At 50.8% G+C, this 26343-nt stretch overlaps 2 protein-coding genes across 9 annotated transcripts; one reads left to right on the top strand and one right to left on the bottom strand.

The window, feature by feature from the left end:
* Positions 1-338: 338 nt before the first annotated feature.
* On the bottom strand, positions 339-15637 carry NDUFS6 (NADH:ubiquinone oxidoreductase subunit S6). Its single transcript, XM_003776565.5, has 4 exons — positions 15454-15637; positions 14626-14679; positions 2006-2128; positions 339-536 (listed from the first exon to the last, which is right to left on the bottom strand). The coding sequence occupies exons 1-4, from the start codon at positions 15583-15585 to the stop codon at positions 471-473; spliced, it is 375 nt and encodes a 124-aa protein (XP_003776613.2). The 5' UTR covers positions 15586-15637; the 3' UTR covers positions 339-470.
* Positions 15347-18629, top strand: MRPL36 (mitochondrial ribosomal protein L36). 8 transcript variants are annotated; one of them, XM_054555375.1, is made up of 2 exons: positions 15347-15669; positions 18082-18629. In XM_054555375.1, exons 1-2 carry the CDS (start codon positions 15637-15639, stop codon positions 18403-18405), a joined length of 357 nt encoding a protein of 118 aa, XP_054411350.1. In that variant the 5' UTR covers positions 15347-15636; the 3' UTR covers positions 18406-18629. The 8 variants fall into 8 exon arrangements, with proteins under 8 accessions (XP_054411350.1, XP_009238833.3, XP_054411351.1 ...); XM_009240558.3 differs by having other exon boundaries at positions 15659-15763; XM_054555376.1 differs by lacking the exon at positions 15347-15669 and adding an exon at positions 17030-17196.
* Positions 18630-26343: the final 7714 nt, after the last annotated feature.

Raw genomic sequence — 26343 nt, 5'->3', positions numbered from 1 at the left:
AAACAAGAGGCACTCCTCCTTCTCCCTCCCCTGCCCTCGCCCGTTCCTGCAGCCCACGTGGCCCCAAGGATAAGAGGAGACATACAGAAGCAGCCGGTAAGGCAGGCAGCGGCCGGCAGGAGGCAGCTCAGGCTCCCTGGAGCAGGCACTGCTTCCTCACATGTCTACCCACGTCCACGCTGGATGTTCACTTCCAAAGCCCAGCCTATGAAAGACACAAACTCACAAACTGCTGGATGTTCACTTCCAAAGCCCAGCCTATGAAAGAAACAAACTCACAAACTGCTGGGTGTTCACTTCCAAAGCCCAGCCTATGAAAGAAACAAACTCACAAACCGTCAGCCTTGACAGCAACACCCTTTATTCAGCACCAGGAATAGCCTTCGCACAGAACCAGCGAGCTTTACGCGCTCAGCTTCCCTGTGGAAATGCTCACAGGACGCTGCAGGACCCCCAGCGTGCCACACGCTCTAGTGGTGGTGCTGTCTGAACTGGAGCCCACAGTAACCGCACGTGCCAGTTTTTGTTTCTTTGTCCTGAAAAAATTCAAAAGGAATGATGTCGTATTTCCATATTCTATTTCAAATCTGGATATTAAGCATTGAAAATGTATGTATAAAACTTGAAACAGACTGTCACAAACATAAAAATACACAGTTACTACTAAAGGAAGAATGCAGACTGTCAATCTCGGTTCCAGCCTGACTAAAGCCCCTGGCCTCAGGCTCCCACCCCAGGTTACGCAGCCATCCCCTAGGACCCCCAGGGACATCACTGTCGGTCTGCAGCTCCATTCACTCCCCACACCTCAGCGGCCTGGAGCAGGTGGTGGGTGCTGCACAGGACCGTGAGGCACACCCAGGCTCGGCTCACAGGGCTGGAGCCCAGGAGGGGACATGCTGGGTGCCCAGTCCCACTCTAGGCTGCTTAACCATTTATGCCTGTTACACTGTCCCCTTTTCAGGACAGGCAACAAGATAATGACAGCTTTTAATAAATGTCAGCTCTAACAAAGTTAAAGTCCCTTAACCAGGACTCTGCTTTGGGGAGAACACCAAGCCCAGCAGCTGCCAGAGTCCCTGAGTGCTCCACGGTCGGTGTCCTCCCTCCCTCCCTGCACCCCAGGTCAGCAGCTGCCTGAGTCCCTGAGTGTGCCACAGTCGGTGGCCTCCCCCTCTCCCTGCACCCCGGGACAGCAGCCGCCTGAGCCCCTGAGTGCTCTGCGGCAGCCTCCCTCCCACTCTGCACCTCAGTTGCACATCCCAGCTTCAGCCCATGGTCTCTTTCTCTAGTCCTGTGTTCTTTTTTTCTCAATGGTCCTGTATATGACACTCATCAACAGGCATAAAAGATTACATAGGGATTGTTACAAAATAAACCATGTGTCCCCAAAAGTCCTAACCCCCGATGTGACTGTGTTTGGAGATGGGGCCTTTAAAGAGGTGATGAAGGTAAACTGAGGTCACATAGGGGCCCTGAGCCAATCTGCCTGGTGCTCTTATAAGAAGAGGGGATGAGGAGTCTCCCACAGAGGGACGGCCCTGTGAAGACACAGGGAGGAGACCTCATCTGCAAGCCCCGGAGCGAGGCCCCAGGAGGAACCAACAGAGTGGCACCGTGGTCTTGGGCTGCAGCCTCCAGTGCTGTGGGAAATGTGTTTGTTGTTTTCGACCCCAGCCTGCGGTGCTGCGGTGCTGTGTGTGGCAGCCTGAGCTAAGATGATGACCAAACCGAGAAGGGCCCAGAGAGGAAAGACGCCTGAGCGTTTGAGAAGAGAAACACGCCACCCACCACTTCACAGTTGAAAGGGGGTTTTCGGACATGTGGCTATATGTAGGTCCTGTAGTGTGGCGCTGTAGGGTGAATGTGCCAGCAGTGTGAACCCCGTAAGGGCCGCCTTGGGAGCAGGTAGAGAAGAGGGCAGAAAGAACAGGCATTGGGAATGAAGGGGAGTATGAGGACGAGCAGGCCACCCTAACATGTGCGCGGGTGGCTGGCTACGCACCAAGTTTATATACACTTTTGGATGGCCAAGAGCTCCCCCACCGCCGTCGCACGCTATCACCCGAGTCTCCACCTCGCTCACGGGCTGCTCTGCTATCAAATCAATGGCAAAGTTTTCATTCACCTGGAACAAGAAGAAAAACTTACGTAAACAAATACACAAACTTGCTAACTACATACAATTTAACCCACCACACACAAATTCATGTACCATCAGCATGATCTATGGTGCATGCTTCATTTAACTATTATCATTGTAGACCTTCATGACTCACAGATTGTTAAATTCAGGGCCTACACACACATTTACTTTTCACTGGAATAAAGTTCCAAACTTGGAGAGGCGCTGCAAGAACCAGAGCAGCACAGAGGCTTTCCCTTCTGTCCCCGTGGACTCAGCAAACGCTGACAGGTGCCCCATGGGCTCTGCCATGCCCTCTTCTCCCCACCACATCGTTCTGTCCCACCTGAGGGCATTTGTATTGCTCGGGCCTGTCCCTCACAGGCTCCCATGTGCATTTCATAAGAACATTCTCTCACAGAACCGCCATGCAGTTATCCACCTCAGGAAACATGATACTGATGGAATAGATTTATCTAAAATGCCAAAAATGCCACTAGCGCTGCAACCCGTTAGACCAACAATGTCCTTCCGGCTTTCCCCTTGGGCCACAGAGGTCCTGAATGTCGGTTAGGTCGTTCCTAAGTGTTTTCTCTTCTTTGCTGCTACCGTACACTGGGTCTCCTCATCCGCTGTGTCTTCCACCTGGTCATTTATGACTCACAGGCATGTGCAGGAAAGACTCTGGTAACTTCACGTCCTGCTTGTGTGCTGTTGCTTTCAGTTACAATCAAAATGGAACGAAAAAGGTGTCTCCATAATACCGCGATGAGGTGAAGGAGGACACAGGACTACGTGGAGACACCAGGCAGTGGGTAAGTGGACAGAAGGCTTCCACTCATCCATGTGGGAAATACCAGGGGTCCGCCTACATATTCACTTATTTACATGAAATCCAAAGGAGAAAGCATTGAACAGTTACTACTGTGAGGTGGAAAGGAAGGAGGACGCGAGCACGATCGTTACTTTCTTCCAAGTTTTATAAATCTGACTCTGAGACTATATTTTACATGTTTCAAAGTTACAAAACTAAACTTTTAAAGGAGACAAATGGACCTAAGGAATTCCCAAAAACTTTAAGAGAGTAACAGGAACATTTCCAACAGGATACACCTTAAGAATAAAACCGCTTCCAAAGCAAATGAAATTATCATTGAAAAATCAGGATTTTCAGTGTGGGGAAGGAACTAGAGAGGTCAGCTCACTGGTTCAGCAGAAGTCTTGTAACCCTGAACTGAGTTTTGGAAGGATCAGTGTGACTCATCCCGTGTCTGATGTTCACACACACCCTTTCTTTTCTTTTTTTGAGACAGAGTCTCACTCTGTCGCCCAGGCTGGAATGCAGTGGCGCGATTTTGGCTCACTGCAACCTCCGTCTCCCAGGTTCAACCAATTCTCTGCCTCAGCCTCAGCCTGTCGCTGGGATTACAGGCACCTGCCACCACGTCCGACTAATTTTTGTATTTTTAGTAGAGACGGGGTTTCACCATGTTGGTCAGGCTGCTCTCGAACTCCTGACCTTAGGTGATCCGCCCGCCTCGGCCTCCCAAAGTGCTGGGATTACAGGCGTGAGCCACTGCGCCCGGCCTACACACACCCTTTCTAGCTCCATCCCCAGGACCATGATTAACTCAGCGGCAATGAGGACCCCTGCTGCCCACATGGTGGTCTCTAAACACCATTTCACACCGAAGGGAAGGGACTGGATTCTTTCAAAAATGACTGATTCTGGGTCCAGGACAGGAAATGTTATAGGATGAACTTCAGACACTGGATTGTGGCACAAGTCAGGGAAGCTTTTAAGGCAACTAAGGTTGTGTCAAAAGAGGAGTCAACCCGGGGAAATTTGCCACATGGGATAATCTGGGATACAGGAAATTGGAGGGACAAGGGGATTATAACTGCAAAATGGGGAAACACAAACTTTTACACTCATGATTTCATAAACATATTTTAAAAACTCATTAATTACCTTACTAGGTACTATGGTTTGAATGTGCTCCCCCAAAGTTCCTCTGTTGGAAACTGAATAGTCAATGCAACAGTGTTGAGAGACAGGGCGGGGCCTTCAGAGGTACTGAGGTCACGAGGGTTCTGCCTCATGAGGGATTCTGGCTGCCCTCACAGGTGGTGGGCGGGCTCCTGGTAGAAGGAGGAGTTCAGTCCCCTTCATGCACACTCTCCGGCCCTTCCACCTTCCACCCTCACCAGAGACAGCCCTCAACCTTGGATTTCCCAGCCTCCAGACTGTAAGAAATAAACCTCTGTTCCTTATAAATTATCCAGTTATCAGGAATTCTGTTATAGCAACATAAAACAAACAGAAACCAGAAAATCAGCCCATTAAAGACTGGTAAATAAACGGAAAGAATCAAGTATTTCTTCTGATTTTCCTACAGAAACTTTACCTCAGCACCAAGGTTTCTTTTGATATAAGTATTCAACCTAATAAGATAGATAATATCATCATTTTACAACCCCTTATGAAATCACAGATGTAAGAGATAATGATCAAAGTCTCTTACTACAACCAGAACCAATTATATTATGTGCCTCCTGATGGAAAGACACATCACCTATGTAGCAGTCTCACCAGGAACAAAACACTGACCCTCAATCCGATCAAGCCTTGAGATCCAACTAATTTCCAAAACATGCAGAGACAAGAGACATGTTCAACAACACTAGAGTGATGCGGTCAGTAGAATCCATCCAGCTGTGGGTGACTCTACAGAGGAAATGACCCAGGTTCTTTAACAAATAAAATTTTCCAATGAGAAAAAGAGAGTGGGAGACCGACGGGAACCTACAGATTAAAAGAGACATAAGAGACACCAACAGCTGCATGTAGGAACTTACTTGGGCTCGGAGTCACACTGTAACATTTTTAAAAACACGCATGATCAAGAATATTTAACACCACTTAGATATTTAACTTAAAGAAATTATAATTTTTAAGGTGTGATAATTATATTGTTGTCATGTTAATACATTTTGTTATTTTGATTTTTTTTTTACTTCCCTGTAAAATCCAAATGTTAGTATCTTTTGAAGGTACAGTTAATCCCTGAACAACTCAGGGGTTGGGGGAACCACCCCCAATGCAGTTGAAAATCTGCATATTACTTTTGACTCCCCCACAATTTACTCATAGCCTGACGCTGACCAGAATGTTTGCCAATAACATAAACGGTCAATTAACATATATTTTGTATGTTACAAGTATTATATATTGAATTCTTATAATAAAGTAAGCTAAAGGAAGAAAATGCAATGAAGGAAATCACAAGGAAGAGAAAATGAACTGACTTTTCATTAAGTGGAAGTGGATCATCATAAAGGTCTTCATCCTCATCATCTTCGCATGGAGCAGGCTGAGGAGGAGGAAGGGAGGGTTGGTCCTGCTGTCTCGGGTGGCAGAGGCGAAAGAGAAGCCACTTAAGTGGACTCACACGGTTCAAACCTATGTTGTTCAAGGGTCAACTTACACACAGATAAATTTAGACTCAGTAACATGACGTCAAAGATTCACGTCAACGTTACCAAGGGCTGGGGGCTGGGGGCTGGGGGCTGGGGGCTGGGGGAGAGGCAGTGCGGAGCTGAGCCAGATTGGCCCCTCCGACAACGATTAGCACAGCTTAGCCAGACTGGCCCCTCCGACAACGATTAGAGGAGCTGAGCCAGACTGGCCCCTCCAACAACTATTTCGGTTGGTAATTGTTGAAACTGACTGCCTGGGTACATGGGAAAAGGGAATCATTCGACCATTCCCTCTGTTTCACAGAATTTACGTTTTTTAAAAAGCAATTAAAACATCTTGGCTTGGCAAATAATGTATTTGATGATGCTCACGATGGGAAATCTGGGAACCTGGAAAGGGGACGTGCCTTGATTTCCTCCGACTCTGGAATGAGCCAGCCCCTTTCAGCTGCCCCTGGGAACAGTCAATGAGTAAGTGCCAGGAAAACAAGGCACGAAGAACCGGGAAGCTATGGGAAGTAGAGTGCTGGTATCCTTGCATGTAGAGGGAAGGGACTCAACTCTACACCCGCAGCAGGCCTCAAAGCCCAGGGATGTGGGTCTACCTGCGTGTCCCCTCCTGGAGGGCCGGCCCCACCAAGCATGACACAACCCTCTGCCTCGGACGTTGCTCCTGGGGTTCCCCTGCTTAATGGCACAGCCTGAAACTTTGCGCTCCTTCTACAGCGTCCCCGCCCCAGAGTGGAGGCAGCAACAGGGCTCATCACAAAATCACTCATTTCTGGAGGCCAGAGGCCCATTCAATGCCACACAGTCACAAAGAACACACACGCAGTGCGAGGCAGGGCACCACTCTCCCTCACAAATACGTTTCGGAAAGGTTTATTTTACAAGAAGTTCTGTCAGTTACAGATGACCATTGTGTAAAGCTTTTCCTTGAAGATCTTCATTAGCGGAAAATGAAGCCACATTAAAGCAAAGGCCTGAGCTGTGTGGCGCCGCCCAGGTTGTTCCACACGCTCCTGCAACACAAGCCTCTGCTGCCGGCCCGGCGGCTCGCCTTGTCCCAGCGCCTTACAGCGGGCTCTGGAGTGAGCAATGTTCTGCTCACCCCTGCTGCAGGCGATGCAACTAACCATACAAATTAAGCCTTATGGTGTAAATAATATGGTGTCTGCTTAAGTGACAACGTGTCACAAAGGCCGCACTAACAAACTGCCAGGCCCCGATCACGGCAGTCAAAGAGACCGGCCACCTCCCTGTAGGGAGGGCTGCTGACGCCTCGACACTGCTGACTGACGCGGGATGCCCTCCCGTCATTTAGTGTGCAGCTCAAGGGCGACCCTGCCGCCCATCACCAGCAAACGTCTGGCTCCAGGAGCTCAGTGCAACCGCAGGAATACAAAGAACCAGCAGTGAACACACCCAGCCACGACACAGACCTCGCTCCGGGTTCACACACACAAGCTCCGGCGGTGAACACACCCAGCCACGACACAGAGCCCCGCTCTGGGTTCACACACACAAGCTCCGGGGGTGAACACACCCAGCCACGACACAGAGCCCCGCTCCGGGTTCACACACACAAGCTCCGGCGGTGAACACACCCAGCCACGACACAGAGCCCCGCTCCGGGTTCACACACACAAGCTCCGGCGGTGAACACACCCAGCCACGACACAGAGCCCCGCTCCGGGTTCACACACACAAGCTCCGGCGGTGAACACACCCAGCCACGACACAGAGCCCCGCTCCGGGTTCAGACTCAAGGCTCCATTCTCACCCGCTTTCACCTGGGGAAAGGTGAGAAAAACTCAAGAGCGCTGCTGCACTTCACGAGGGAATCAACGGAGAACCGTCACGGCAGCCCGCACGCCATCTCTTGTTAAGCACAGGGCACATCATACACAGTGAAGTGTCCAACCACTGTAAAATGAGTCCTTCGCCCATCACTAACATCAAAAATAGGAAACACTCTTTCCACTGACCTCTTGATGATCAAATGATTGGGCATAAAAATACGTAGGTTTAAATCTTTAGGAGTGAAAGTCCTATTATGTCAAACTGAGATTACATCTATTAAAGATAAAACATCAAATATGTGATTCTGTGACACAGCATCAAAACCAACGCAAAAGGGAAACATCCGCCAGCTGGATCATCGACGCTCTGTAGAATAACCGACCCCATTCATGGACATTTAAAATCAAGGTTTAAGATAAAGTAAAAGCTCAGTTCAATTATTTAGAACATCAGGCATTCTTAACATTAACACCAATAATTATTTTAGCTAAACGTGTGTATACATGTCTACATAATTCTTAAATCACAGGCAAAACTGAAGTTTTCATTCAAATTAATTTTTCAACTAGGTAACTTCATAGAAAATGCTCTAAAAACCACAATTGAGCTGTCTGTACAACATGTTCAAACTTGCTCTGAGGATGCTGGAATCTGCTCTGAAAAGCACAATTGGGCTGTCTGTGCATGTTCAAACTTGCTCTGAGGATGTTGGAATCTGCTCTGAAAACCACAATGCAGCTGTCTGTACAACATGTTCAAATTTGCTCTGAGGATGCTGGAATCTGCTCTGAAAACCACAATTGGGCTGTCTGTGCATGTTCAAACTTGCTCTGAGGGTGCTGGAATCCGGTTGAGGGTGCTGGAATCCGGTTGAGGGTGCTGGAATCCGGTTGAGGGTGCTGGAATCCGGTTGAGGGTGCTGGAATCCGGTTGAGGGTGCTGGAATCCTAGTTGAGGGTGCTGGAATCCAGTGACTAACTTTGCCAGTGCCTTGGAAGAGAAAGAACCACAAGACACAAGACACCATAGAGAAGCAAAGAGGAAGCCAGGGAGCTGCACGAGGGAGGAAATAAAGCCCATCTCGCCGGCTCACCGACAAAGCCACCGGCATGTGAACCTGGGGCTCATGAATTCATAGTTCCAACTATTTTCCTCTGGGTCCTGGGATAAATAAACCTCACTTTATAACCATTATTTCTGACAGTCCAAGCCTTTCTAAAGGAAGCAAAGACCCACGGTTCTTATCCATCCAGAAGATTTCTTTTAAAATCCGATTGCCTTCACTCCACTATAAAGATGGCGTATTTGGGAGGGAAGCTCAGGAGGAGGAGCACGCAGAAGCAGGAAGCCACACAAAAGCTCTGGAGAGCAGCCATGGCACACACCGCACCGCCCGCGTCTCAAACACCCCCTAAAGGACACCCAGGTTGCTTCAAGACAAGAGAGACTCAGGAAAACCTCCCCTCTTAAACCCTCTAAGGATGAACCTGAAAGCAAGCACAGAGCTCCGCCTCTGCCACCAACCAGATGACCTGCAAAGGCGGAGGGTGGAATTCCGAGGCCCCTCAATTCAATCTTCCTCTCACGGAGGACCTTCTCAGCCACCACTGTCTGGCTGGGGGCCTCACCCTAGCACCCATCCCCGACTCCCAGTCCTGTCTCCCACCTGGAACTCCGGCAGCACCACAAGGGCACTTTCACAGCTTCCTCCTGGTGACGCCACCTCTTCCTCCTGCCCCCCATGTCCTAGGAATAGTGGCTGCTTCCTGCAACTACTGACCCCTGGGTACCTCAGCACTCCCTCTCAGCTCTCTGGCATCCCTCCTGTGACCAGCAGCGTGTGTGTGCACGCACGAGAGCCAGCATGGTTCGGGTGGTGCTGCGCTGGCCTCAAGAGACGGCTCAATGTGGACAAAAGATGTCACAAGTCTCTTCCACTGCTGATCTGAGGAGTGCGCTTGTCCTGGGTGATAACACAAGTTACCACCATAGGTGTGCAGAGCCTCTGGAGGTGCCGCATGGGCCCAGCCTCAGTCTCACTTGCTTCCCCGCCCGAGTGCGCCCTGCCCTGCCGGCCTCTTGGGAGAATTAAGAATGAGCGACACCAGCCACAGAAGCCTCAGGGAGGAACCTCTGGTTGATTCCTGCATGGGCCTGAAGCCCCTTCCCTCTCAATTTTTTTTTTATTGTGGTAAAATACACATAACATAAAACTTGCCATCTTTACCATTTCTAAGGACACCATGTATATTCACATTATTGTGCAACCATCACCACCACCCATCTCCAGAACCTTCCACCTTCCTAACCTGAAACCCCATTTCCATTCAACACTAACTCCAAATTCACCCCCCGCCCCCGGCAACCACCAACTACTTACTACCTCTAAGAAGTGACTGTTCTGGTCCCTCCTGTTAGAGGAATCACGCAGTGTTCACACAGTACCTCTAAGTTCCTCACACAGTACCTCTTAGTACCTCACACAGTACCTCTAAGAAGCGACTGTTCTGGTCCCTCGTGTTAGAGGAATCACGCAGTCTGCTTCTGCGACTGGCTCACTTCATTGAGGGCAATGTCGTCCAGGCTTATCCATGTTGTGGGGCATGTCAAGCATTCTTCCTTAAGGCTGAATAATATTCCACTGTCCATGGACAGATCACATTTTGCTTATCCGTTCAGCTGACAATGGACCCCCAAACTGCTTCCAGGTTTTAGTTATAATGAATAATGCTGCTATGACACGAGTGTACCCCAGACCCCGCTTTCAATTCTTTTGGGCACACAGAAGTGGAACCGCTGGATTGGATGGAAGTCCTAGTTTCAACTTTTTGAGGAACCCACACGCTGTTTTCCTTCACGGCTGCGCCATTTTACATTCCCAGCAGCAAGGCACAAAGTTTCAGTCGCTCCACGCCGTCACCCATGCTTGTTTTCTGTTTGGAGGGTCTTGGTAGTTTTCCTCTCTCGTGAGCACTACTCAATTATTTCCATTAACAAAATCTACACACACTCTTCTCAGAAGGATAAAACTTCACGTTATCGCAACAAAACAGCACGCCAGGTAGACATTAGCACCGCGTGCAACTGCTCCTAATCCTGGTGGCACCACACACCTTGAAGCCTGCTACTGAAGAACTGAGGGCCAGGCAGGTGAGGTCACAGGGTCACAACTGGACTCAACCCTGCCAGCCTAGGTGTCTCAGAAAACGTGCAGAATCTCGCTCTGACCCAAACGCCCAGCTGTGGGCTGTGCGGGTCGGGGAGTGACTCCACCCTGCCAAGCATCTGAAGACAGAATCCATCCCACTGGCAGGCAGATGAAGGCACAAGCTGAAGCCCCCCAGCTGTTCCATGTTCCTGACACACACAGGTGGAGAGGGGCGGCACAGAGTTGCACTCAAGGGATCCCAGCCTCCTGATGTTCTGGGTTTGCTGCCTAATTCCTTCTTTACAAAAACTAAAAGTAAAGACCTTGTGTATGGACACTAACGTTTAACTTCAGTATTTAAAAAAAATCTAAAAGTGAAGCCAGCCCTCATGGTGATTGTGAAGGCAGCAGCAGAGTAAGGTGAACACACACTAGAGGCTTCCCTGGAACAGGCACTGCTCCAAGCCTTTCCTCATCGTGGACTCAATGCCCACGAGCCTACGAGCTAAGTCACTGAAGCACACAGCCCTCATAAGCCCATCAGCGCAGGAGCCTGAACCCGGATGCGGCCAGGCAGGGCAGCCCCAGCTTCTAACCGAAAAAGCAAATGATGTCGCCAAGTACCTGGCTACCAGGCTGTTGTTATTGCTATTATTATTACCACACCTCACTGCAGACCTCCCCCAGTCATCCCTTCTATTAGAGGACAAGTCATATCTGCTTTTACTTGTATGACTATAAAGCAATGAAAATATTTCCATCAACAGTAGAGAAATACCTGGTCACTTCCAAGTGCATTCCAGCCCCCCATCTGACTCATGTGGCCCCAGAGTGCCACCTGCTCCAGGACCATGTGAGGCCTGACTTCTGGCTGGGGGTGGCTGGCACATTCTTTAGCACGTGAGGAGTCTCCTCACAGGAAGGCCCGTCACAGGCCCAGGGGCCATGGATTCCTTTGCAGGTACCCCCGGTCAAAGGTGGGCAGGAGCCACACAGAGATACTTTCCAGTTTTTTTCTGCAAAGACCAGCTCAATTATCTAGCTTCCTGCTATGCTTGTTCTACAGGTGAAGTTCAGATTCAGTTTATTTTTTCTTTTTTTTTTTTTTTTTTTTTGGAGATAGGGTCTTGCTCTGTTGCCCAGGCTGGAGTACAGTGGCATGATCTCTGCTCCCTGCAGCCTCAACCTCCCAGACTCAATGACCCTCCCCCCTCAGCCTCCCACATAGCTCGATCTACAGGCATGTGCCACCATGCTGGGCTAATTTTTATATTTTTTGTAGACACAGGGTTTCACCATGTTGCCCAGGCTGGTCTTGAATGCCTGGGCTCAAGTGATCGGCCCACCTTGGCCTCCCAAAGTGTTGGGATGACAGGCATAAGCCTACTGTGCCTGGCCCAGTTTATTTCTTAAAGTATTACTTGACAAAACTAGAGGACAGTACGATCACGGGCTGCCAGGGGTTGGGAAGAGGGAGGGATGAACAGGCAGAGCACAGAGGATTTTTAGGGCAGTGAACTCGGTACAACACTGTCACGGTGAATATATGTCATTACACATCCATCCAAACCCTAGAACATACAACATTAAGAGTGAACCTGTGGACTTGAGTTAGTAATAATGTATGAGTATCAGCTCATCAACTGTGACACACAGGCAGCACACTAACGAGAGATGGCAGTAAACAGCAGAAACTGAGCGGGGGGGCTGTGAAAACTCTCCTTTCTTCAGTTTTTCTGTAAATCTAAAAGTGTTCCAAAAAATTAAGTTTCTCAGAAGCCAAACAACTACTACTAAAAACAGTACTAAACACCCAATTTGTGTTGAAAGAAGGAAAGCTTGGGCAGGATGCCCACTCATCATGTTATAAACATGCCTTGAACCTCCAAGGTGTGAGGCCAAGACGTGCCCTGGACACTCGGGATGCTGAATGGGGGAAGGCACTGGAGGCTGCACCAGCTGGAGCATTGAGGTCACAACCAGGACGCCCTGGGTGAGCTGCCGGTCACAGACACTACTATCACACTCTCCCGTACCCACCCTCACTGGCTTTGCCAATCCTGATTCTGTTTGGTTTAAGTTGTTTCCCACTACCCTGTGCTACACCAACCAGAAACCAGAAGCTACACAAAGAATGTTCAGCAGAGAGGCGTTTGTGACAGGGACCTGCATACTTGCTTCATCACTGCAAGAGCTGAGATAGGGAGCTGGGCTGGGGGCCAGATTGCATGAATGAGCCCAAGGGCTTCAGGACCAATCTGCTCCGGAACTGCTCAATCTGGGGCTCCTACGTTGTCCTCACAACCCTGCCATAACACCCACAAAGCAAGGATGTAGAGTCCATCCACTACCTCAGTAACAACCACCCATCGATGCCCAGGAAACCTCCTTCCCCACAGTCACTGCCAAAAGAAACCAAAGGGCCTGCGAACCCTCCCCACATCCATCGGTTTCTCCCCTTCTCCACGGTCACCACCAAAAGAAACCATACCGCATCCACACTAGGAGAAACCTCCCCTTCTCCACGATCACTGCCAGAAGAAATCAAATGGCCTGTGAATCCTCTCAACATCCATCGGTTTCCACCTTCCAAATGTCAAGTTCGTATACCTAACAAGAATGCCCAGGGCAGCCTGCACACAGAAGAAATGTCCCATTCGCAATGCCATGAGCTCTTTTGTGTGAATCACTGCGATACAGCATTGGAGAATGTGGCACGTGGAACAGACGCTTCTACTGGGAATACACTAACAATTCAAACAACAAACAGACAAGGGTTTCTGAGGATGGAGAGAAGGAGGACTTACCCTATGCACCACTTACTCGACAACTGACAGTGTGATATCACTGGAGGCTTACAATTCGATTAAAAATATTCACACGGTTCCACTTCACAAATGAGAAAACTGAACCCATGCTGTGATTCGACCTCACAATTTTTAGACTGCAAGTCCACACGGCTTCTACTCCGAGAGGTAAACCCACCAGACACAAGCCCCTCTCCACCACCATGATCCTGGTAGACATCACTAATCAATCATGGCACACTCTTTCACTGAATGTGGATCAGGCCTCAGGCTCTTTCTCAACCCAACACTCAAGCGGCATTGCCAAATAATCAACCACTGTAAAACAAACTTTTCTGACACCCACCCATCAAACCACACAACAGTGAACCAGCTGAATTTTGAGAATGTGAATTTATAGTCAATTCATGATCATGTGAGCTTTTCTGGAATGCCCTGTAGCTCTGGAATAGAAGTACAAAAACTACACACCGGGAATGGATAACGTAACCAAGATTGAAGGAGAAGGGAAAATACATGATTTAGGGATAGCTATAGTGTTAACAAGAAGAATCACCAGGCTAACCAAAGTGGGAAAAAGAATGAATAAGGTGGCTGTGAAGGACGCTTCACAGCATCCTTCAGGAAGCAAATTCAGGAAACATGGAGGCATGCCTGATCTAATTAAGAATTCAGGAGCTCATAGACATGAGTGCTAGAGAAGGAGTCAGGTAAAAAAAAAAACAGGCTGATTTAGGCAGAAGGACTCTAATTTCAACATTCTTTCTCCAGTGGTCACTCACAGGCATCTGAACTGATCTACCTTACGATGTGTAGAGCTAACAGACCCACTAAGGGAAGAAAAACTCACGTGCCACTTTCAGCTCGTCAGTGTTAAGTCCCTGAAAAAATTCATACTAATTGATTTGGTGAAAACTATAAAAAACACACCTCCAGGTGGTTAAAAGAGTAACTTTTTAAAGTTGATATGATTTACTTAAATCTGAGTCTCAGGAGAATAAGGGACAAAAAATTTTAAAAAAGATCACTTCCATTTATATGTAAACGAGAACTATGGCTACAATGTTATGTATTTCAGGGGGAAACAAGTCAGAAATAGACATAATTAATATTATAAGAAAGATAGAGCCCCATCCAGAACTGTTAGGGTGCTTGCAACATGGGAAAAATTTATTTAAATCTTATATATTAATTTTTATTTCTTGTTGGTTACATGAAAGTTTTAGGAAAGCTTACCTCTCTTCACTAGATTTTTTACTCACCTCTTTCTGACGACCTACAAACCGAATTCTCCTGTAGTCTTTATCATCATAAACCTGGAAAAAAACAAAAAGACCATGTGTGATTTTTACGGCCTAATTCTGAAAATCACTTCATATCAATCATAAATATTACAGGAAAGTGTTTTTCTTAACTTTTAGGCCATTGATGAAAAATCAAACAAGTGCACAGTACTCGGTGTAATCAGGGGCATTTTTAGCGAGATACCTGGGATGAAAACGGGTGATCACCTGGATCAGAGAGCAGCACAGAGACATAGCCCGGGAAGGTGGAGCTAAGGAGGAGAGACAAATCCTGACCGAGGAGAACCGCCCCCAACCTTCTTTGGCATATGGCCTGAGAGCTTTAATATCCCCCCATTAAATCTACTAGGGCACATTCCAGTATACACAGGTACCTTTGTTCTTCATTTTGGCTTAGGGCTTTTTTGTGCCTTGGACTACAACCGACTTCTCAGGTTACTAAAATTTATTATTGAATATTACACAAATTCTAAACGTTCTGACCCAAAGAATCGGCGGCCACAGATCGCCTATAGGCAGCCAGTCCACAGCAAGTGCTGCCCGCTGGGGAGACTTCCCGTTCCAGAGCCCGCAGGCCCTGGAAGGACGAGACCCACCGCTACAGACTGCCGCCACCGTCCCGACTCGCGGGCGTCCTCCCCGGCGCGTGAGCGACAGAAGCACAACCTTACCACGACCTGCGCTGCAGGCGCAGAACCAGGGCCGCGGATGTCCGGCGAGCCCACCGCCACCAGCCGCCCGAGGTGCGGCCGGAGGAAGGGGCATCCTGTACAGAGCGGCCGTTACCTGGCCAGTGTGCGTGACCTTCTCCCCAGTCGGCGAGACCCGCACCCCGAAACACCTGGCGCCCAGGCGCAGGTTCCGCGCCGCCTCGCCCCACCGGTTCAGCAGCCGGTAGAAGGTCATCGCCGCCGCCATTTTGAGCCGCTGGCCTTTGACCCGGCGCAACGTCCCGCTTAGCGCCAACGCATGCGCACGGCTTCTGGCGGCGCCAAACCCGCGGTATTTATTTCGCCCTGGGGAGCGCGCGCGGGTCGGGGCAGAGGGTGCGCCGGAACTGCTCTCTGATTCAGGTGGTCACCTGTTTTCATCCCAGGTATCTCTCTAAAAATGCCCCTGATTACACCAAGTACTGTGCACTTGTTTGACTTTTCATCAATGGCCTAAAAGTTAAGCGGCCTCGTTGCGCCGGCAGGTGCAGCATCACGGAGTTGCAGCCGCAGGCTAGAGCTAGGGCCCTGATGAGGCAGGCAATGGTGTGCGAAACCTTCAGCGATTAGGAGTACCCAGTGGTTCTTATTTAGCGGACAGGCAGGGGAGGATGTAAACTGAAAATACATTGTTTATATTTTATGGTAACCGATAATCATGAGACGTTTAAATATCAAAGTTATTGGGTGAAGGAGTCAACTGCTTAGCAGAAGAGACTGGAAGTGCATTCTCTTCGTTCAAGGCAAGCGTTCCTGTGTGTGGTTATGGGGAGCCGCGGAGGAAACGTATATTTGGGGGATTTCTGCAACAAAGCCTAGTACACCAGTTGATTTTACAGCATGCAAATACAGCCTCTAAAAAGGCCCGTTTTGCTTAGAGCTGACTTGGGTATAAATCGCAGCTTAACGCTCCAGCATCCAGCTTTAATTTTGCTGTGGTCAGAGCCTGAGGACCACGTGACTCCAAGAACAAAACACTAGAGATGGATGAATGGCGGGGAAGATGATGAAGAGGGGGAAAGGCAGGAGAAACAAGAATGCACGTAAAAACCTCCGGTCCCAAAGATGTCCCAGCAAACGTGGTGGTCAGAGGCAGATTTGTCCTGGAGCTGATAAACTTCAGCGGCCCGCCCGGTGTTCGCCGGGTGAGGTGGAAAAAGTGGGCACTGCGATGAAGCGTTGGGGCCTGCAGGGAGCGCGGGGTGGACGCAGCCACGTCTGCAACTCACCCGGACACACACAAAAAGGAAGGGTGATGGGAGTTACGGGTAGATACCTGAAAAGGCAGGGATAAGCCAGCTAAGTGTAGAATCTAAGTGGCAAGTATATGGGTGTTCACCGTACAATTCTTTCCCTTTTTCTCTATGTCCGAAGTTTTTCATAATGTTGGGAAAAACAGCTGTAACCAGCTGAAACTACTGCCCGTCTCCACTCGTTTCCCGGAGCCTGTTTACATTTCTCCTGTCCACTTAAAAACATGTCCTCTTTCTCAGTTTGTTTTGACATTGGTATTTGCCAGTTTTTTCTAAGGTCTAATTGGTTGTAATTTCTTTTTCGTTGCGGATATCCATTTTCGTTCCTGGTTTTTGCATTTTTTTCCCTGAGAGTGCTCCAGCCGAACAGCGCAGCTGTCCCCGTGGCCCGCAGGCAGTGCGCGGTCGGGGAGTGATACGTCGCACTCCAGCGCCTGCGCACTCGCGGCTGCGACTCTGAGCCCCGCACTGGACGTGGGCACGCCACGTGACCCCCCCCCGCCGCCATCTTCCTTCCTGGCAGCAGCGTCCGCGTGCCAGTGCGCAGACGCAGGGGTCGGCGCAGGGTGAGAGCGCGCGGCCGGGTAAGGGAGCCGTCTTCTTAGGTCAGGGGTGCCGGGTGTCCTGAGAGTGGGGGCTGCGAGAGGGTGGGGCCGGCCACCTTGGGACCCTCGGGCATGTCTCCCTGAGTGGGCTGCGGTCAGAGGAGCGTGGGCCGGGGCCTGGCGGTCTCAGAGGGCCAAGGTGGGGAGGTGCGGATCCGACCATGGGCGCCCGACTTGGCCGACAGGAGGGGGTGTCCAGCGACCCCGGGGCGGGAGACCCGGCGGCTCCCGAACGCGACCCCACAGCCCGCGCGCAGGGCCGGCTCCGGTGCCGCGGTCTCCGGGCCCTGCAGACCCAGCTTTTCCCAGCCGGGGCCGCTGAACCCTAAGGGCCGGGGCGCGTGGGGAAGCAGGGGCGGGCGACCGGGCTGCCAGAGTTCCGTGCCCTTCCCGAGCGGGGGCCGGGGGGTCCCCATCTCGGGGGTTTGTCCCGAAACTGGCCAGAGGGAGGGTCCCTGGGTCTGGGGAAAGTTGGTGGGAGGAGCTCATCAGTTGAACCGCCCTTGACCTGGTGTGACTGTTTGGAAAGGGATGCGACCTAAGTTTAAGCTCCCTCCCAGCCAAGTGAGCCGCTCCTCAACATCGCGGGGCTTTGCACACTCACCTACACTTGCAGCAGGCGGGAAAGGGAAGGAAGCCACCGTCCACTGCCCCTTATTCTCCTGGCACACTTGGCTGATTAAGGCAGTGTTGAAGCTCAGGTCGAGGCTGCAGCTGGTATGGGAACACCCTCAGACCCCGAGGTCCTTGCCTTCCCAAGCCTCAGTGCAACAGAGAAAAGGAAGCCTTAAAGAGCAGGTGGAAACGCAGGAGAAGCTCTAACACTTTTTTTCCTCTCTCCCATAGATTCACCACAACATGGCAAATCTTTTTATAAGGAAAATGGTGAACCCTCTGCTGTATCTCAGTCGTCACACAGTGAAGCCTCGAGCGCTCTCCACGTTTCTATTTGGATCCCTTCGAGGTGCAGCCCCCGTGGCTGTGGAACCCGGGGCAGAAGTGCGCTCACTTCTCTCACCCGGCCTCCTGCCCCACCTGCTGCCCGCGCTGGGGTTCAAAAACAAGACTGTCCTTAAGAAGCGCTGCAAGGACTGTTACCTGGTGAAGAGGCGGGGTCGGTGGTACGTCTATTGTAAAACCCATCCGAGGCACAAGCAGAGAGAGATGTAGACCTTTTCCCTCCAGAGGCACGCACATACTCGTCATCGCATCACTTGGGAGAATGGTTGTATCTCATGGAAGGAATTATCACATCAAGGAGTCAGGGGAAAGTGACTGGAAGCAGACGCCCTAAAAGTTACCCATCACGTTTCAGTGTAAATGAGTAACTATAGAAGACATTGCGTTATCTTATTTCCAAAACGTTCCAATTAAAAAACATTTTCTTATTAAAATAGACCTGAATAGCTTAGTTCATTCATCCTCTCTGAAGTCAGGCTGCAGGTAGGGATTGGACGGTGCTGGGTGAGGCGGGGCAGGACTTCTCTATGTCTCCGTGAGGCTGCTTAGAGCCTCTTGGAAGAAGTCGTCAGTGTTTTGGTCAACCATCGCCGTACAAGCCAAGGCTTGGTGGCTTAAATCGGCCATTTTACATTGCTCACGATTTTGTGAGGCATTTGGGATGGGCTCAGCTGAGCAGTTTGTCTGATCTGTGTGGCATTAACTGCAGGACCCACTTCCAAGATGGCCCCGGCTCTCCTGTCTGGGGTCTCGGTGCTCCTCAGGCTGCAGGTAGCACCTCCTCAGGCAGGGCCCACGGCGTGGCTTGCGCTGCCCCAGAGTGAGCTTCCCGAGAGTGTCCCGAGAGACCCAAGCGGACGCTACGAGGCTTCCTATAACCCAGCCTCAGAAATTCCAGCGTGTCATTTCTACCGCACTCTTTCAGTTCAGCAAGTCCCTAGGGTGAGCCCAGATTCAGGGGGAGGCAAGGAGCTCCCCTTGCTAGAGGATGGCCACACCTACAACTGGTAAGGACTTGGAGGGATGGAGTGGGCTGGTCCTGCCCTGGTCATCGGGATTCAGAGTTGAGTGAGCCCCATGCCTTGGGGGAGCATTGTTGTCAACATGAATTTGGGGGTGGGCAGCATAGTCCAACCCAGAGCAGATGCTGAGATGGGACGGCCTTCTCACGGCTCCTTTCCTCCTGGCCAGGGACACCTCCCCTTCTCCCAGAAAGGAGTTTCGTGAGACAGGAGACCATGCAAGAAGCCTAGCCCGGGGGGAGCACCCTCCCAACCAGATCAGCAGCAGGGGTGCAGCAGGGTCACCCAGAAAGTCCTGGTGGGGTGGCAGAGGGTGCACCATGGCCACATCAGGGCCAAAGCTCCTCCCCAGCACCCACATCATTTCTCCAGCGGGAGCAGACGCTGGTGTGGGTTGCTGTGAACTCTGTGCTGTGCCCATTCACCCTCACGAAGGGCCTCTGCAAGCAGCTTGACGTGGGCATTGCAGCCCGCAGGCGTCTGGCCAGTTGAAGAAGGTGGAGGGCGTTATTACCTGAAAGAAAAGGGAACCAGCTCTGTGAAGAGCCTGCTTCTGTTGTGCAGTGAAAGGGAAGCCCTCTCTCGAGCTGTTCTTAAGTGAGGAGTTGATGCACTAGAGTGTCTGTCACAGGGGCCCCTGAAAGTGTCAGAAGTCAGACCCCACTAGGAGACCTGTTATGCAGTGGGGCTGAGAATAGTTAAGCAAGAGAGAGGACTTTCCTCAAGCGTGTGTGTGTGTGCATGCGTGTGTCCACATATGTACACGTGTGTCTGCATACACCACCTGAACAGTCAGTGTGGGAGGGTGTGATGAGTCAGCGGCACCGCTGTAGTGACCCTCGGTGGACTGTGAACTTCAGCCAGTGTGTGCTCTCCATGTCTCTGATCTCTCATGGGGTGGGTGATGTGGTTTTGAGAACCACAGGGTCCTGACAGCCCCCAGCATGGCTTGCTGATGCTTCCCGAGCACCCTTAGCCTGGGCCCTGGGGTGAGGAGGAGAGGAGGTGCTGCTGCCCTCACACCCTTACTGCGCTGGAGCGTGTGAAACAGGCTGGTGAGTGCTGTGTGTGAAGCGTGCCAGGCCCTCCAAGGCGGAGGTCAAGGATGCTTCCTGCAGGGGGTGACGGCCAAGCTGAAACTTTGGTTGCAGGGGGAGGCAACCCGAGGAGGGGCCTGAGGCTGGGCACGGGCAGGGGGCATCCAAGCCATCCTGCGTGGATGAAAACTGGGTGTGTTTCTGCAGTACGCAGTGCTCTGGGGGGAGACCTGACCACCGGCTGCATGCCTGCAGTTGGGTGTGATGTGCTTATGTGCCATGCAAACGTGGGCACACAGTCATGGCCTCTTGACGATTGCACAGACACATCCCCAGCAAGGCAGCGTGGCACAGGAGGCAACAGGAAGGAATAAAGAAGGCATGGATTTCATGGCACGCTTGATCCAATGGGGAAAGGTGGGATTCTGCTAATTTTGCTTGAGTAGAAATCTAAGGCTGATAATTACCTATCCAGGCTTCAGTCCAGAATAAGTTATTAATAAAAGAATTCTGCAGAACCAGGCCAGGGATCCTGGGCATCAGCACTGTGGACATCTGGGGCTGAGTTGTGCTCTGGGCCCATCCTGGGCACTGCCGGGTGTTCAGCATCCCTGGGCTCCACCACAAGATGTCGGGAGCACCCCACACACAGGCAGGGCCAACCAAAAGTGCCCCAGACACTGTCAAGCACTCCCTGGGGGGCAACACATTTCCCCAACAATGAAGCAGGGTTGCTGCCGCCTGTCCTAACTGGGCACACCTCATGACGAGGGCTGGGATGCAGGTGCACCACTGGGAGGTGATGTTGGAAATCAGGATGGGGAGTGGGGACGTGAGTCGGGGAGGAGAGGAGCTTCCAGGGCACAGAACCAGGGGGGCACCGGGCGCCACCCTGTTGTGTCCCCTGAGCGCTAGGCGGAATGTACCTTGGTGTCCTGCAGGGGATGAGGACTAGGGGGGCATTTATCCACAGATGCTCATCACTGGTGGTTGAGGGTGACCGTGTGGGGACTTAAATCCCAGGCACTTTTCAAGCCACCCGAAGGTGGGCTGAGCAGGTCCTCATGGGCACAGAGAAAGGCGACTGCAGAGAGAGGAGGCGGGGGCACGTGGGCCGGCAGGGTCATCCTGTCAGAAGCTGTCCCTGCACTCGAGACCTACAGGTGGGCCGGGGCCCTGCCAGATGCCAGCCCTGTCTTGCCAATGTCCTCCCTGTCTCCTGAAGGTGTGGTGCCAGTGAACTGAAAGATGGATTGAAAATACTGTGAGAAGTTAGAAGTGCTATTCAGGTGTACATTATTAGGTTATTCTCTGAGGGACTTTTAAAGTATGATCAGCTGGGGACAGCAGTGCAAGCGGAGGAAAAGTAAATGATGCTGAGATGGAGAGAAGAACGTAGGAGCTGTCTATGCTTTTCCGGAAGGAGGTGAGGTGCAGCTGAGCAGGAGCCAGGACGCTCTGTGGGACACTGTCGTGTTTGTATCCGCCTAGGAGGCTACTCACGGACCAGGTCTAACTGACGGACCACCCACCTGGCAGCATCGCTGTCACTCACCCAGGAGAGTGGGAGGCGAGACCGGCACTCCCAGGGTCCAGGTCTCCTTCCTGTGCCGGACCGGTGGGGGCTGGGGCTTCCCTGCCTCCCTGCGGGTGGGCATGGCTGTGAGACCTGCTGTGTCCTATGGAGCTGGCTGAGAGTCACCAGCAGGGTCTCCAAGCAGCATGATGTGCTGCTTTGCGGCGGAAGCACTCACCACGCAGTGCATTCGTTCTTCCCCCAGCGATGGTGGAAGTGATCGGGAGGTGGAAGAGTGTTGATCCTGTCCATTCCTCAGTGTCCAGCCTTCGGCAAGAAGCTTCCATGGAAGCCTCGTGTTTAAAAGGGGGCAGGCGCGACCCAGCCCTCCCACAGGGTTCTGGGAACCCAGAGAGCTGGGTGCTGTGGTCTCAATGTTTGTGTCGCCAAAAATTCCTGTGTTGAAACCTAATCCCCCGTGGGAGTGCTTTGGAACGGGGCCTTCAGGAGGTGACTCAGTCCTGCTCCAGGGCCTCGTGATGGGGTTTGGGCCTGAGACAAGGGAGTCCAGAGAGCCAGCTCGCCCCATCCACCGTGTGAGGAGCCGCCCTGTCTGTAAGCCAGGAAGCCCCACCAGACACAGAAGCTGCCGACGCCTTGATGCTGGGCTTCAGCCTCCAGAGCTGTGAGAAACCAGTTTCTTTCTGTAAGCCAGGCCATTGGTGGAATTTTGTTATTGCAGCCCGAACAGATGAGCATGCTGCGTGGAGGCAGAGCCTGTTTCCCAGTCGTGTTTGTGTCCGTAGCATCTCCCACCAGCCCAGCCTGCAGCGGGCACTCGGCAAGCGAAGGCAGACCAGCGCCCCCGTGCCTGCTCATGAGAGGAGGCCCGTCTCCTCCTTGCTCACCCCTTTTAAGGCCAAGCTCACATTTTGCTCTATGGACTTTGCCGAACGGTCCTGCCCAAGAGAACCCTGAGCACCTCTGGCACTGGAGTGTGGGACAAGTTTGACACTGGATTTTTCTAGAAATACACGTTCAGCAAAGGGCAGATGCGAAATCAGTGGTCACACAGGCTCCTGGTAACCACGCAGCCCTGCAACAAATGGTAACCACGCAGCCCTAGGGCAAATGGTGTGGCTCGCCACAAGCCATCTCGAAACTCACGCCAAGACATTTCTGAATATTAAATATGCAAAAAAAGTTGTACAACCGTGTGCAAAGTACGTTTCCATTTAAGTAAAAAACACAAATCTAAGCACGTTTTTCGAAGCCACGGTATTTAGGTAACTTTGTAAGAAAAATTCTGGAGCAACACACTGCAAAACAGTGGTTGTTTTTACTTCTCAAGGAGAGGGGAAAATAGACAGGTGGGAGTGAAATGTGAGGTTCCCTTTTTGTGGGTTTTAATTTTGTTGAGGAGTTGGGTTTATATGTTACTTTTATATTGATACCTAGAAAAACATAAAAATTGGTCAACAATATGCTTTGCCAAAATAATCTGAGCAATGAAACAACTATCAAGGAAAAGTGGAAGCCCCTGCCTACCCACTCCACGCCCTCCCCTTTGCCAGTCAGGCTAAGCGCCTTCTCTGGGGCTTCCTTCCAATCGCAGCCACTCACCATTTCGTCCACTTACTCAGATTGACCATGTGTCTCCCACACACAGTGATGATTCTCAGCCCCATCGAGCTCGTTTCCGGGCCTTGGAGAAGAGGAGCTGAGGGCCCCGCCAGGAAGCTCTGGGCAGAGGCTTGTGCCCAGGAAGAGCCCAGCCTCAGGGCCCTGCTCTCCACCTGGGGCTGCAGCTGCCTTCCTTTCCGACCTTGCTGGTGTTACAGAGTTCATGGGAATTACTGGGCTGGATTCCAGCGCTTCCTGCCAGGAGGCAGCTCCCCTGGGAAACGTCCTGCTCCCCCACCCGAGGTGACTGCACGGTTGCTTCTCCCTCAGCTGCCTGCTGCGTTCATTCTCTTTTTCTTCCTTTTGGGACTGCAGGCTCACCAGCTCACCCACCACATAACCCGGTAAATACTTGAACTAGTATCACCTGTTGTTGAGCATGTCTTTAATCTTAAAAGGATGGAGTGGAATCCACGTTCTGCCTCATTACCACGTTGGCGTGTCTGAGCTCCAGTGTGGCCAACTGCATCAAATGATGGTCTCCACAAGTCCGTGGCTGGGCCACTGCCAGTTTTTGTTGATAAAGTTTTATTGGCACACGCCCCCTAGCTCATTTATGCATCCCGTGGTCTGTGTGTGTTTCCTGCTGCCACAGTAGAGTTGAGTCATTGCCTCAGAGCACACAAAGGTTTTGCTCTCGGGCTTTTTGCAGAACACATTTACCAACCCTGTTCTATTCTAGGACATTCACCACAGCAAGTGCACCCTCTGCCATCAGAGCTATGCTGTGTGCAGCTGTGTGTGTGCAAGGGTAATTCCACTCTGAAAGCCATGTGTGTAGAGATTTGGGGAGCCCTGAGACTCTCATTTCTGCTCTAAAGACCTTTGAATAACCGTTACTCATTTTTAAAAGTCAAAAAGTATAACTACGCCAGGCACAGTGGCTCATGCCTGTAATCCCAGCACTTTGGGAGGCCGAGGCGTGGGGGTTCACTTGAGGTTAGGCGTTGGAGACCAGCCTGGCCAACATGGTGAAACCTTGTCTCTACTAAAAATACAAAAAAAAAAAAAAAAAAAAATCAGCCGAGCATGGTGGCGGGCGCCTGTAATCCCAGCTACTCAGGAGGCTGAGGTGGGAGAACTGCTTGAAACCAGGAAGTGGAGGTTGCAGTGAGCCAAGATCACACCACTGCACTCTAGCCTGTAGGACAGAGCAAAACTGGGTCTCATAAAAACAAAAACAAAAGGATAAATAAAAAGAAGATTTAGAGAAGACGCCATGGTCTCTCCTTCCTCCCTATCGGGAGCCACACTCGTATGTTGACATCACATCACACCTTGCACACGTGCACGTGCTCTGCACATGTCTCTTGGACTGCCTGGATGCAGTCCCAGGCAGGATGACGCTCTCCTTCCCTTCATTACTCAAATTATTTTTGACTTGTGTTGTTGCAAAATTTAAATTGAAAGAATGTGCTCTCCCTAAATTTAAGGTGTAAAGCCCTAAGAACTCAGGCAACCAGTTTTCATATAAAAGTACTTTGGAAAAAACTGTGACATATTATTTATTATTGTTTTTCTAATTAACCAAGTATAGCAATTCTCTTTGGCTTTTGTTGAGTAAGTGGCTGGGTGAGAAACAAATTGTATAATATTTTATTATTGTGCATTACATGCCTGTCGGCTTTAGAAGGACACCTGTCTTGTTCATCCCAGATGAAGACAAATTTAAGATTGAAAAGTGGGGAAAGGCCAGGCACAGTGACTCATCCCTGTAATCCCAGCACTTTGGGAGGCTGAGGCAGGAGGATCACTTGAGCCCAGACATTCAAGACCAGCCTGAGCAACACGGTGAAACCCTGTCTCTACAAAAATACCAAAATTAGCTGGGCATGGCGGTGCTTGTCTGTGGTCTTAGCTACTTGGGAGGCTGAGTTGGGAAGATCATCTGAGCCTGGGAGGTTGAGGCTGCAGTGAGCCATGATCATGCCATTGCACTCCAGCCTGGGGGACAGAGTGAAACTATCTCCAAAAACAAAAAAAAGGGCGGGGGGAATTTATTTTGTTAATTACACTTCAAGTATCCTTCTTTAGAGGCTAAGATGATTTAAAAAGGAATGAAGTGATATGTTAGTTGCTTGTGACTGCCATAAAAAATTACTACAAACTGTAACATAAGAAATGTATTCTCTCACAGCTCTGGAGGCCAGATGTCCAACATCCAGGTGTGGGCCAGGCAGTGCTTCCTCCAAAGAATCCAGGGATGGAGGCCTCCTGCCTCTTCCAGCTTCTGTGGCCCCAGGTCATTCTGGGCTCTGGCCACAGGGCTCCAACCTCTGCCTCTGCCTTCGTAAGGCCTTCTCCTCTGTTCTGGAACCTGCGCCTTCTCCTCTTCTTAGAAGGACACCTGTCATTGCTTTAGGGCCCACCCTAATCCAGGATAATTTCATCTGGAAATTCTTAATTACATCTACAAAGACTCTGTTTCCAAACAGGATCGCATTTCGAGGTTCCAGGTAGACAGGAATTTTGCGGGGGCTGCTAGTCAACCCGCTACAGTGGTATAGAATGTTTTTGAAAATAATTTTAATTTAAATTGGTATTACTCGATAATGTGTTCACATGGTTCAAAATGCAAAAGACACCCAAGTATATAGTGACGTTCTCTCCTGAATGTGAGACTCAGTTTCTCTGCCTAGAAGCCAGCAGGATTATTAGCTCCTGCAGGACTTCTGGGCTCTATCCTGTGAGTCTCTACACAAATGCCTGTAGTTCTTATTTCTTTCCTGTCTTGTGCACCGTCTTGCAACCTGCGGCTGCATCTGGACAGCAGCTCCTGCCGGTGACCCGGGGACATCCCCATTCTTCCCCCAGGTGGCTGCGTCCTTCATTTTCTCAAGATGGTTTAGGATATTGTGAGCATTATTTATGACTGAGGGTGTTTTTCTGC

The sequence above is a fragment of the Pongo abelii genome, chromosome 4, assembly GCF_028885655.2.
Source record: "Pongo abelii isolate AG06213 chromosome 4, NHGRI_mPonAbe1-v2.0_pri, whole genome shotgun sequence".
NCBI classification, from domain to species: domain Eukaryota; kingdom Metazoa; phylum Chordata; class Mammalia; order Primates; family Hominidae; genus Pongo; species Pongo abelii.
This window is presented reverse-complemented; position numbering and strand designations above follow the sequence as displayed.